This window comes from Chaetodon auriga, chromosome 21 (assembly GCF_051107435.1).
Source record: "Chaetodon auriga isolate fChaAug3 chromosome 21, fChaAug3.hap1, whole genome shotgun sequence".
Classification (NCBI taxonomy): Eukaryota; Metazoa; Chordata; class Actinopteri; order Chaetodontiformes; family Chaetodontidae; genus Chaetodon; species Chaetodon auriga.
Genome location: NC_135094.1, coordinates 3409257 through 3423815, shown reverse-complemented (window position 1 = coordinate 3423815; position 14559 = coordinate 3409257). Strand labels below are relative to the sequence as shown.

Sequence of the window (14559 nt, the reverse complement as noted above, 5' to 3'; positions counted from 1 at the left end):
CTTCATGGCCATCAATTGGTAGATGTATTTATATGCATGGTAAAATGATATAAATAACAAATAATAAATACATTTTGCTAAAAAGAATAATAGATTGTCCCATTGTTTATGTACATGCACCAACAAAAAATAAACACGTAATATTGTATTTTGATGATATTGCCCACCTGAGACCAGAGTGGGTTTAAACTTACTCTACATTAGTGTTCTTTTCTGTCCTTCTATTCCTTTTCTCCAATTTTATCTCTCTCACGTTCTATTGCTCCCTCCATTTACCACCAATTCAATTTCTTCCAAACTCCTTGCTATGTGATTTATGACTTCTTCTGTTCCATTTTAAAAAATAAAAGAAGAAGAAAAAATAAGGCTTTTTACCTTGCCCACGTACTGCGGGTCTGACCCCATGTACTCCTCCAGTACGAAGAACTGGTTCCACACCCAGCCCCTTTTGACCCGTTGAAATCCAGCTGCCCCATTCCTCATTGGGCCCACCAAGCTCCTGCCGTGCTCCCTCCCCGTCCTGCTCCGTTCCAGTGGTGGTAAAGGTGGACGCAAAGAAAAGACTGAGCCTTCGTCAACAAGAAGCCAAAGGAACAGCAGCAGGCAGTTCCTTGTTAGCATTGGCGATCTGTGAGGTTCAGGTCCCCAAGTTAAAGTCCAGTGATGAGAGTTGAGCCACACTGAAATAACTTCTGGAGGTGGTTATGGGGAACGGGTGAGGCTGGGGGCTGTGCCAGGTGTGGCAAACCCAAAGAACAGTTTTCCTGGGCCTGTCAGGATCCCACTCAGAGATTTATGGAGCTCATCACCTGAAGGGTAGAAAACAAATACATAGGTTTAAAAGGTTTGCGTACCTACATTATCTTAATGAATGATGCAGTGTTAGTAGTCTGATTAGAGACTGTCCAGGACTGGCTCATAGCACACATGGCTTGTTATTCATGAAGACCAGTGACTTGGTGGTGCATAATCTTTGCCCCCACCTTCCCATGCTTTAGTTTTTAACTACTCAATGGTGGATGATAATACTGGCATTCTCAATCAAAAAAATGAGTGTCATAATTATTTGGCTGGCAATAGATTTCCTCTGTGCCAGACAGTTCTCTTGGATGTATCCTATAATTAACTGGATTATTCTCCTCTGTGGTGAAAACTGTGACTCTGTTTTTGCTGTCAATTAAAGGCCACCGACCTGTCAGTGTTACTACAGTTCCTTGATCGCCCATGGAAATTCAAAGTCATGTATTATTTAATGACACTTTAATGAGAGGGTGCTGATGAGCTTTTATGTTTTGCTTCACAAACCTTGTCTTAGTAATTTTAATCAAACCAATCGGAAAACTGATGAAAAATTGTGCACTTGCTACAAAAGTTGCAGGCAACCGTCTGGAGCTATAGCATGATGCATTGGCAGTTCATGTATCAAAGTGACACGTGTACTGTATGAGATGTCAGTGCGAAGCAGCATGCTCACAATGATTTCTTTAAGATACTTTGCTCTCTCTCAGACATCACTCCTGTGAGGAGCACAACAGATTTGACAGCCAATGGCCACAGGAGATCGTTCTGCTTGCCGCTCCATGTCATTTGCCATGCATTCTATGAAAAAAGCAACTCATACAGAAGATTACTAATATATAATCCTGCTCACAGACATGCATTTGAATATTTAATTTAGTCCTTCGACCAGTATGTTTTTTTTATGTCTTCATAGATCAGTGGAAGTACCAATGAGCTTTAAGAATGGGCAGGATGTAGTATGTAACAGCATTGTCATGCCACTCTATTGAATCTGATTTTTTTTGTGTTGTCAATAAAAAAAAGAATTTATTCTGAAAGCATATTTTTCAGCACATATTTCACTTCTCAATCACTTGTTTATCCAATAGCGTTCCTTTTTTATAACAATAGAAGTACAGTACAAGATTTGATCCCTTGAGACCATTTATGGAGCATGTTAGTGTAGTGACCTAATACAATTTATCCCTCAATATTGAATACAAATGAAAAGACATTCAGGTACTCAATAATTTGTATACTTTGTGTATGTGGAAGTGCTTTCATAGAAACAACAAAAACTAGCAATGATAAAATGAAACAGGATTACAAAAATCCATCTCGTGTAATTAGGTGACTCTCCACCTTGTGACCCGTGAAAGCTCTGAGTGTAGATAAACAATCAGTAAAATATGCTTTTAATACCACAAAAGGTATGAAGTAATTCACCTGTATTTGTTGATGTCAGGTTTGTTGTGACACATAGCACATTTTTTATAATTAGGAGCACTAAAACTTGATTTTGTAATTTCACAATCTTTCATTACACAGCCTAATGCAAAGAAGAAAAAGAAACATTACAGAACGAACCTAATTTGTTAAGCCTCATTCATTATTGAGCAAAGAACTATTGCTGTTGCTGTTCACACCTTGTTTGCAATCCTGACTACCATATCAACACTCAAGCGTTCAGCTCTGGCCTTGTTACGAGACACTTAATTGCGCTGAAAACAAGACACGGGAACCACAAATGGTTGGAATGAAGAATGGAGCTAATGGTTTTCACACCTGGCTTATTGTTCCTCTCTTCCTCCTAATGCATTTATAAGCTGTACAGTAATGGAAGACAGCGTGCCTCTAATTTCATAACCGGAGCCCTCATTGACATCATTGTCTTTGATTAATTATACAGACTTGGAACATCGGCTTCAGAGGGAGATTGCTTCAACAAGGTTATGCTGTGCACCCAGATCCATTTATTCTTTCTGTCACCACAGTATCTTAAAAGTCAAAACTGATCTGCAAAGTTCTTCGTGCAAAATTGGCAGGAACTATCTTGACACGGGTCAGACATGTCTCTCCCGCAGGTCACTCCTCATTTAGCATTGACATAATGGAAAATGACTGTTCCCATAATTCCTGCAAAATCACGCCTCTGCCACTGTACGGCCCTGGGAGGGCTTGATGCATATTTTATGAGATAAGTTCATTAGCATGTGTCAGGCTTCGGTTGTGAGCCTTGACCCGTGTGTCTACTTCAGATAACACGACGCAGTGGGCTGACAGCATTCTCACACATCACCTTCAATAATCAAAGAACATATGGCTAGCCGATCTGCTGGTGCAGATTACCACCCACAAGAGACTCCCACAGAAAGTTATTAGTCGTCAAGGCTGCCATAAACATGACAAACAAATATGTAGGCATTGACTTCTGGAATAGAGGGGAGAAATTAGTCATCTGAATCAAGTTCTTGTTTTGCATATACTTCATTTCCTGATAGATATGTGGGCAGAGATATTTTCTTTCCTTTCCTTTTTAACAACTGCAGTGTTTTCCATTGTGGACGGACGTGTCATTCAGAGACATGGAGAAGGCACAGTTGTTTTGATTAGGTTATGTACCTGCCTACTCATGATTCAGATGGGGATTAATTAGTCATCAAGGAGTTTTCAAGAAATCTTTTGAAATGTTAAAAATTGGATTTGAATCACTTTTGAAGTAGAAGCATGTCGAAAAATTTCCTGAATGTTGAATTAAAGTGCTTCATCTGTAAATTGGGGGCATGGTCTACATGTATTGAGGCATCACTCTTTGGTGTCTGTTAATTGGTCTGTATTTCACACTATGCAAGGATGCAGAAGTCATCTAATCATCATGCAACCAAAGCATGTACAATTAACTGCACAAATGGGCTGCAGTCATGCAACCAGGGTTATATGTAGATAAGATTACTGGTAATTCAATATCTTATAGGATCAGTTTCCATGAACCCTGTCACTGACTTAAACATTTTAATTTAAGAAATTTTTTGCAGGTTGAAGTTGAGTGTATGGATATGAGATGATGGACTTGTAAGATAGGATGTACTGTGGTGTCCTGGACGTGGATTGTTGTGGGAAGAGTATCATGATGAGCACATGTTGCCACTAAAGAGCTGCCTTTTGTGAAATGACCTTAGATCTTATCTGCAGTAATGCAATTTATACCTTTCAAATGTAATTAACAACAGTATTATTTGAAAAATGAATGTGGAATTTCTATCAAAATGCATTCCAGCCATTAAAGTTTCCTATATTATAATATTCCTAAAATATCTGTTCTAGATCCACCTTTTTGTTCTACAACAGTGGTCATCCATTCCTGCTACAGCCAACAGTGTAATAACATTAACAACAGGAACAGAAACTGAGAGTAGTAACCAGTGATACAATGATTGGGGAAAAATGGAAAGGTAATTCGTGTCTTAAAGCATTAAACAAACATGTAATAAAGCTAACAAAAGCATTGAATCAGTATTGATGAATGCACTGCAGTGACTTTTAAACTCTTGTTCAGACATCATAGTCACGCCATTATCAAGGCATTATTTGGCAATTACACACCTTAATCACCTAACATGAAACACATAACAAACACATTAAATTATCAGTATTGTTCATTGTACATCTATGTTTTAACAGCACATTTTGGGGTTTCTTGTTAAGTGATTCCAGAAGAAATAACAACATTGAGAGGCGTTTTTTTATATGGTAAATTCAGAATGTGTGTGTTCAGTTGTCAGAGTATGGCTGTCAACATTCACACCTCCAATGACATTAGATGGGCAAAGCAATCAACTATTATCTGCAATTAAAGGAAAGAAAAATGACAAACTCTGTATTTTGTCTTTGCACATACAGTACAATACATGAAATGGCCAGTAACGTGTTAGCACAGATCATATTATATTAAACATCTTATTATGTTTAATGGTGTGAATCTTCCTCTCACAGATTTGTTGAGATTCAGCACTGTCACCACAGCGATCAAAACAGTGACCTCAACTGAACTACAGTCCTGACTGATGAGAAAATATGTGCACTCAGGCTGAGGAGATGAAGGAGAATAGTGTTAGTCAGTTAGGGAAATCACTGTGAAAACATTGTTTTTGTGCGGCTAAGGCCAAAGAAGACTGTAATATCACTGAAATCCTTCAGGGGAAGAGTGGGAGGAGAGAAGTGTAGGTGGAAGCAATGTAATGAAAATGGGAGTAACAACACAGCTGGCCAGTCAAGCTAAATTATCAAAGAACATCTCATGCGTAGGTTATAGCACAACCAAAGTAATGAGTAGTGAATAAAATGGCTTTGTTAGTTACTCACATACATTTACTCATTTACGACACAGTTTGGCTTCAGCCATTCTGTTTGCTTGGCAAAAAACAAGGACTTTATTCTTGTCTAGCTGTGAAACAATGACTCTTACTGTTAGATGCAAGGCAGCACAGTGGATATGTTGCTGTGTTGGAAACTGAAAGATACTGTGCTTTTTAAATTTTCACATTAAAAAAAAAAAGTCTTATATTCATTGGAGGGCTGCTTGCATGCAAGGCTTGTGCACAAAACTGTAAGGAGCACAAAACTTGGTTCCCTGAACAATGGAAACATTAACATGATCTGATGAGTCGTCTTCCCCACTTTTTCTTACATCCTACACACATTATGTTTGGGGATAGCCAAAGGAGGCCTTCCACTCACATTTTGTCTGGGTAGTTGTTAAACTTGGTGGTGGATATGAAATGCTGTGGGCACTCATACCAGGAATGTGATGAATTTTTACTTAGCCCAAGTTGCCCCTCAGTATGTCAGTGATGCTGTTCCATCTACAATATTCTAATAATGTTCCCACCCATTTTAACTCCTGCCAGTATGATTAAAAAGAAGCAGTTTTGTAAATATTTGGGTTATCATCAGACTGCATTACTGAGAAGTCTTCTCTTTTTACGACAGAACTCTAGGAAGACTACAGGTGATTTGTTTTTGTTTTATATTGATCTGTGTTTCACTTATGTTGTCCACCCCCTCATTTTAGTTTACACATTACAGGGATTTGGACCATCAGCAGAACACTTTATTAGCTGCTTGCTGGAAAACTGATTCATCCATTAATAACCTTGGTGGTTTGAAGGAAAGAATAAGACTACTGAATGCTAGTACTAAGGTTTTTGAAACATTGATTTGTCCTGTTGAGAAACACCTCTGTCTTTCATTGGGTTCATTAGAACACTAAGACAGTAAGCCAAAACACTTTCTTTTAATAGTGACAAATGGCAACTACTCCCATTGCCAAGGCTATTTCTGTGATAAATGTGCCTTGAGGCTTACTTTACTAAAGTGCTTTGTCAGCAGAACCAAGACTGGAAAGAGACTTTGCGGATGGTTTTAGTCGTGTTGGGGAAGCTGCTTTGGAAACACAGTTTTACATGCTGCCAGTGATTTAATATGGAGAATGCTGGACAACAGAGATGTTGCCCTCAAGAAACCAATTATTTTTTTGTCAGAAGTTACTTTACGTAGTTCAGTTACAAATGGTATCTTATTTTACCACTAATTAGTATATAATCAAAAAATGTAGTATATGAAAATAATGTCTCAGCTAGAGTGGCCTGAACTTATCCCAATGGTTAGTATTTGGGCAGATCTGGCTCTATTTTAAAGGCTCAGTATCGGCTAAAATAAAGCTGATCAAAATAATTGATAAAGTAACCTGGTGGCAGACCAAAATCAACCAGCCAAAGATCTTTTGTGAGAGAGGAACTGCCACTCTCCACTCTCATTCTTACAGTTAAACTTTTTTAGTCATGTCAGGGCAATAATTTCAGTTGTCAACTCAATAGTTTAGAATCAGAACCTTCAGTATTTGCAGGACTCCGGATGGGACAAAAAAAAAAAAAAAAAAAAAAAACTTGACCAGGACATCCCTATTTTCGGGAATGTACATGTTTATAATGGAAACTCTGACAAGTGACTGTCAGAAAGCAGGGTCTGGCAGTCAAAGCAAACAAGACAAAGTTGGATTTGTCACAGTACAACAGATGTCAGCTTGTCTTTTTTTGTATGAAATGTCTGTCACTCCATCACTCCAATATTTTCACTTTGACATCTTCCAGCCGGAGACAATAGTGTCAACCTTACCTAAACCAATTGTGTGCTTATTTTGCATCAACAGGGCTATGTTAAAAGAATATACTCATGTGTTTAAACTACTTTAATAAAAATCCAGTCCCCTCTTATTGTTCTAAGCAATATTCAAACTTCAAATAGCTGAATAGTTATAACAGTTATAAATTTTATTTCCAAAAATACATTTACACTACTAATTTACTCAGACCTAATCATTGTTTACATGGTCATACACACAGTATATTTGTTATAAAATTGGTAGAGAATTGAACCAATCTTTTTCCTCGAGTTTCCTATATCCCAATCATCCTGTGTTCAGCTATCTTTTATCATGTCTTTGACATCTGAAGCTTTGACAGATACAAATATTCAGAGTCGGGAGACATGCCTGATCTTACTCTGGAGCAGTGAAAGACAGGCAGCTACAGAGATGAAATGAAGCACCCCTGTTGCCCCAAGGCAGCTATGGAGCACCAATGGTGCACAGGCAACTGCTGTCATCCAGGCAGACAGTTCTCAGGCATCTAGGGCTACAGCAAATGTTTGACCCTTTGACTTTTGACTGCTTGAAAACAGTTCTGTCAGGACTCTTCTTTCAGTAAGGGACTGTCAGTTCCTCAAAACCCAATATATAATTATTGTACTTATATGTGTAAGTCGGAAGACTTAAGATTGCAGCTATGCATGTTAAGTGGGAATGAAACACACCTTATGTGACCAGTGTGAACAAGCCCAGACTGGCTGAGCCAAAATGTCACACTGGCAACATGGACTCGGTGGGTCTGTTCCATGCTTTGGCGTGATACTGGGTGGTGTCTACAGCTGCATTGATTAAAATTAAGTGCATCAGTTCACAGTACTTTTGTCTGACGGATGACTGAAAACAAAGACAAATATAACTTGTGACCGGTTCAATCGCAAATCTGTTGGCTATTCATCTTCTTAGAGATTTGGGATGTCAACATGTTGGTTCTTTTTGTAAAATATACTCCATGCAGTTGGAAAGCCCCTTTTTGCGATGTTGGTGTAACCCTGAATTGTCACTTCTCAGATTGTTTTCCATAATACTAGGTTGTAGACAATTGGTTTCACCAGTTAAATTTTGTCTCTTTAGGAACCCTTCACATCATTGAGTACATGAACTCCCTGAGATGGTATACCACCTTGAATATAATCCACTGATGATGAAAAATAAATTAGCTGCATGTCCTACTGAACGAAGGTTGCCTCTCTGTTAGAAACTGAACTTTTCCCCCCTGAAGATATGGAAGGCTTAGCTGTAGAGACAAAACTGGCCTGAGGCAATAAAGAAGCACCACACTGACTCAGCTCTCCCCAGCGTGAACATGTCTGGATCCCCTGCCAACAAAGTCTGTGATGCAACAGATATGGCTCCAATGAAAGGTTATGATTAAAAAGGAAATGCCCAAGATCTAAATTATTACTTCACAATTTTTAGATGCAATAAATAATATGTCACACGCACGCACGCGCGTGTGTGTGTGTGTGTGTGTGTGTGTATGTGTATGTATGTTTACAAAAAATAAACATAAAGTACTGCTAAAGGTGGAACAGCTCAAAACTGATGTCTGGTTCCTGTTGTTTGAGTCAGAGCTGCTGCTGTTCTGTGATCTGAACTGAATGAATGTACATTAAAATAAAAGGTGTGAATGTGGAGACCTGTCAGCACTCAGCTTGACTACAAGCCCACAAGCCAAATTGACTGTAGGGGGGAATCTTGCTTTACCTGGGTGTGCAGTGCACACTCAGATAGCCCCCTTTGCTTCAGTTTGAGCGATGAAAACACAGACTCTAAGGCAGAATTTTGAACCCCATTGTTCTGTTACAGAGTGTGTCTTTGAATTCTGCTCAAGGCAATGCCAACTATTGACAGAGGAGGTTATAGAAGGCAAGTCAGATTATAACAAACAGATAGCATTGAGCAAATGTTTGAGTGTCTGCTCTTTTCTAGGTAGAAAAGGAAAATTAACTGTAGAGTTGCAGAAAAGCCTGTGTAATTAAAGCACCAGCAGTGGGTTGTACCAGCTGTGTGTAAATTCAGAAGTATCCTAGTTTGGAAATAATCTCTAAATTAGGACAGATTTAAAATATGACTGACATGTAAGGGTTGCACCAGCTGAAGTAGTTCAAAGGTGGCCATAAGTATCAGCTTAAATTTTATACTCAGGCCTTAAAAGGTGTAAATTCCCCTGTAAAATTGTGATTGGCATTGCACATGGTTTCACAAACACAAATGTGAAATTAGACAGTAATATTATAGTGTTGGCAAGTAAATTTATAGGGTAAGATAACTTTTTAATTAACAACCATTTATAACAGTTTGCCAAGGTAGGCTATATCTGTTTGTTGTAATGTTACAATGTCACCAGCCCATAACAGGGTACCGCTATATTACCTTATGTAGTAGTTGATGGTTTCACCACTCCATGTAACTGTTCCTATTTTGCATGAGCTGTAGATTATGGTTGTCTAGTTACATAATCATAATACTTTGTCCTAGTTTCATATGTTGTTGTTGTTTGGCGATTAATGTTAGCTATTTTTAGCCGTTAGCCTCTTTGCTATTGTGTAGCAAAGTGTTCGAAGATGCTTGGGCATGACAGACAACATTGTAATAAACACTATGTTAAGACTTTTTTACTGATGGGCCACAGGAAATGAAAATGTCATTTTCTGTGAAAGAGTAGTTCCGATGAACCTTACATGTCCATGATGCACCCAATCATGGACACAGCTTATTATCAAACCTGCTAGTTTCAGTGTGTTGGTTAGCATGGAGAAAACTTATGTATAGCTGGTGCAGTGGGCCACTGATCTCTACAAAGAATAACTAGAGAATAGTGGCCAAAACAACACTTTAACTTTCACTTAGGTTTTGCCATAATTGTTCGATTACTAGTAAGGCGTGTCATCAATTTGTTAAAGACAGTGATTCATTTTTCATAATATATTTTCATAATGTTGCAAAAAAAACAAAAACAAAACAGCAATGTGAGACATTTAGTTATAAACAATTCTCTAATGTGCTGGCATAAAATCACCTCTGCAAAATTTAACACACTGTATGAGACTTCCGGGCTACTTCAGGACAAAAAGGCTATTTCACAGTTCAGTAACATGTCTAGAGTGGGGAAAAGAACATTGAAGAAAATATTTCTTAGTGCCACCAAAAGTATAGACTTAAAGGCTGTCTAAATGTACCTTACTTTCTCTTTCCAGGAAAATTTGAACAATATTGTCAATATTTGACAGTCAATAGATTATAGTTGTTGGTGACTGCATGTGATACACTCAAAATGTAGTGATTTTACCTTTCTGCTACAAGTATTGCAGGCATATGTTGATGTCCCACAGTGCAACATGATTCTTATCGAAGGCTTAACAACACGGTCAGTTGAACCACAAATCTCCTGCTACCATCATGAAGGTCATTTAATGGTCCCAAAGTTCAAAAGTTACTGCAGTTTGAAAACAGCCACTTTAAAATGCCTTCATCATCCCTGTTCCGCTGTAAATCTGGTCCCTTAAATTGCTGAATTTTATGCATCAGTTGTCCCCACACTTTGTGAGGTATAGGATGGGCCCATTAAATATAGTATATCAAGTTGGGTTAAACTTAACAAATGGGTAAATTTAGGAGCAAGAGCATCATTAAGGGAATACCTTTGATCTGTTAAGTGTCATTTAGCTATTTCCTGCTTGAATTATTTATTCCATTATGAAAGTTTCACTTTAGTCATTATTTAAGGTCAGTGGACTCCTGAAGACAACATCAACCGTCCATCGTCAAACATCGATTTGGCAGCACATTAAGGATATCAAATAACAAGGAAGAGCTCTTTCTTGAAGATCTTTGAAAACACTAGCTGGCCCTAGTTCGCAACAGTTTTCACAAGGCCAAACCACTGGGTTATGGATCGTGGACTGATTATTTTAAGAGAATTTTGCATCTGTTCCACTTAAGCTTCCTACTTTAGTGAAATGAATGAAGGAAATCCACCAACAAACTTGTGGTAGGGTTTGGGAAGTGGTAATGTAAAGTATACACAACTTATAGTTAATAGATTTTAATATGCAAAGCCACCAGTATGCTTCCTGGCAACAGAACAATGAGAGCTGACCAGATAATGCTGTTAGTTGGCAGACAATATGGCAAACTTTGCAAGACAAACTTGCTTAGATGTGTCAGAGGCAAAACATTCAGTCAGATAGCATCCAATAAACAGACCTGAAATTGGCCTTGTTTAATAATTTCTGTTGAGATTATAAGTAATACACATACACAAGCAATCAGTTGTTGTTTAGTTCTTTCTGATGGTGAATGTAGTGTCACCTTGAAGCCTTTAATTGAGCCAACTGAGTAGTGATTCAATGTTGGAGCGGATCTGGCACAGTTAATGTTTTCTTTATCAGATTATCCGAAATAACATTTTCAGTTTTTGTAAGTTTTTTTCAACCCTTCACTGGGCATGGTGAATGGAGAATTTTTAGGTATTTTGCCAGTTGTGACCTTTATCAGTCATTTGCACAGCTGAAAACAATTGATGTACTGTAAGTTGGCCCCTTTCACAGCTGAACAGCTTTTGCCTATTATAGCTGTTGTCTTATTCTAATTACCCTGATCTAATAAGTGCATTTACTTACTGTGACAGACATACATCCCAAACTATTATGACTGTCATTATCCGGCCGCAGCATTTTTCAGCCAACACATTTCCCATTTTCGCTTAATTAGACATTGCTAAATGTTAACAGATAAAGCTTGGGCGAGCAAGTCAGTCTGCGTTCAGATTTACACTCAGGCTGAGCAGATGGCAATAAATTAGATATGAGAAAAGAGACAGAGAGAGAGACAGAGAGAGAATGGGCAGTGGCCTAAACAATTCCTGAATTCCTGCTAAATGGTAGCAGAAAAGGAACCTGCCATGTTTGCTTTTGTGGCCTTTTTGAAGGTGTCAGTTTCTATTCTAATCAACAATTGTGGAGCTGGTATTTTGAGCAGTTCCACCTCTTCCCACCCCACCTCCCACTGTTTATTTTGTTTTTCATTTGGTGTTATTATGCAAGCTATTATGCATGGCTGCTTTAATATTCCATCTTATATTCAACATTGAGATCAAATGGTTTTTACCCAAATACAATAAACAGTCTTCTCATCAACCACAGCCTCACGTTGATGCCATGGACAGACAACTCACATTTCCAACCAAGTGATAAAACTCTCTCCTGAGGTAGGTGCAGCGAAAAAGAGATCTTGCAAGTATGTGTTGAATAGAATTGTCCATTTTGAGTACACACAATTATATGAATGATAAGCTCCTGAACATTGTTATTCTCTGAAATAGGGCTAACATCTTCACCTCTGCAGTCAAATGAATGCTAATGGCATTAGACTTTTCAGAGTTTGTCATTTATAAGACTTCTATCGCGGCACTGACCTGTGTCACACTGAACAGAAATGAAAAACTCCTCCCACTTGTATTTGCGTCACCACCACTTGATAATGTGGGTAGTGGGCACACACAGCCAGCTTGTTGCCATGCTGGGCTGTGATATGAAGATCTTGCTCAGCTTGGAAAGTAAGTGCAGAATAAGTTAATGTTGAATACATTTTCTCCAACTTAGGTTCAGCTGTGTTTCCTTCCTTTTGTTTACATTTCCCCACCACAGTAATGACTGCAGTCAACTGGGGAATTCTCACCCAATGAAGGCCTTATTATTTGATTATTTGAAACAGCTCTTAAAAGTCTGTATGTGTAGAGGCTTGGTGATGCTTAATTAACTGGCTCTAATGCTGTGGAGCCGTCAATTTTGTGATTGGAGGACAGGGGAGAACTGAAAACAAATGAAACACTTTTGGTATGCACAATTGACAATGGGTCGCTCATGAAAATCAGCATCCGACGTGATGTGTGGCTAATGTCTGACTGAAATACAGTAAAGTAATATGGTCCAAATACAGTGTTTTTTTTTTTCTTGTGTGGAGATAATTTGTAGAGTGAAAATAGCAGAAAAAATTATTCATATTTACTGTTATATTCAGACATTGTTATTGCTCTGTTTAAAGAATCATACACGATGAAACTTAGACTTTACGGAAAGCAGAGCACACTTCAGACGACGAGGTTATCTAACAATGGCAGTGACGACCTGTTTAGGTGAGGACATAACATACCTCCGCACTGTGTGTACAGTAACATTGCCGAACTCGTTTGTTTTTGTTTATGTTTTCCATGTGTTAATAACCGTGGATTAGCTGTTATTGTTGGATTGATGGATTGATTATGACGATTCCATTACACATCTTTTCATACACCCGGAGTGTTTAACTTTACAGTTTTATTCAAAATACAACCACATTAGTCTCTTTTTCAGAACAAGATTCATCACCATGGTTTTTCTATTACCACAGTAATCTAAATGCAAATTTTAACTGTCCCTTTTTCCACCAGGATGATGCTTCTGGCACAGCATGTGCAGTAGAATTGAGATGTGTTCTTCCCCTTCTGTTCTCCCTCTTCTACCTAATCTTGAATGAAGACTGCTTATCATGTTGACATATTCTAAAAGAAAGAATGTCACTAATTGAACAACATAAAGCCTTGCAGTTAAATTCTGACAGTGTTTGTCTGCGTCTGTGGTGCCAGGCAGAGTCAGCTGTGCCATGGAGAGACTCTTTGGATCAGTCCACAGGGATGACTAAACAGAGGTATATTACACTAAAATAAATCATCTTATTACTAGAAGCAATCAGTAGCTGAGTTATGGATTCATACTCTTCCATGATCCAAATGTTAATTTTGAATCTAAACAAATTATGTTTTCAGCATCTAGTCCTTTTAAATAAAACTGTTAAAATGTAATCCTTGGGGGATATGCTGCGTTTACCATCTGGATTTAAATGAAGCTTTGCTTAGTTTTTCTCACTCAAGGTGTCAGCCTAGTTACTTTCATTGCACAGGGGAAGGGGAAATGCACCTTTTACACACTGTCTACACACACTGTGATGCCACAGCTATCCTGGATGCACTGATATGGATTGGTGGCAGTGAAAGGCTTCATCATTCCTCGCCTTCCTTCTTGCCCCTGCCATCAATTTTCCCTGCATGGATATAGTACTGAGTGACACCTAGTGAGTTGCTTTCTCCTATCTCCGCTCTTCCTCGGCACTGTAAATACATCTATAGCGCAGGAGTTGAACGTGCCTGTCCTCGTGTAACTTTAAACCCACATGTTGGTGGTCTGATACCAATAATCTTCCTTTGCACGTTGCTACTTTGGCATTGCCACTCAATTGTAGTCCATCATTGTGGTCAGGGACGCCTGCTGTGGCCTTTTTTATCATCTCCTATTCATTAGAGGAGTGAAGGCTGGGGAATATCTAGATCCACCATCATTCATTTCTTCACTGTCTCTTAAAGCTAGGCAGCATTTATCTGGAGTGAAACTCATGTGCCTCATGAGCCTACATCATAAGGTTAGCCTGCAACGTGGAAAAAGTGGTGGGTGATATGGGCATCATTTTTTCAGCCGTTATTTTTGATACAACAGCTGTTAGAGATAGACAGGAGAGGGGGAGAGACACACAGTAACGGG

General features: G+C 38.6%; 1 protein-coding gene across 1 annotated transcript in view; it reads right to left on the bottom strand.

The window, feature by feature from the left end:
• LOC143340104 (cadherin-12-like) overlaps positions 1-14559 on the bottom strand; it is a 94653-nt gene that overhangs the window by 57974 nt on the left and 22120 nt on the right. The window contains exon 2 of the mRNA XM_076761721.1: positions 376-809. Coding sequence (XP_076617836.1) covers positions 376-621 — 246 coding nt within the window. The 5' untranslated portion in view covers positions 622-809. The remainder of the gene's footprint in view (positions 1-375; positions 810-14559) is intronic.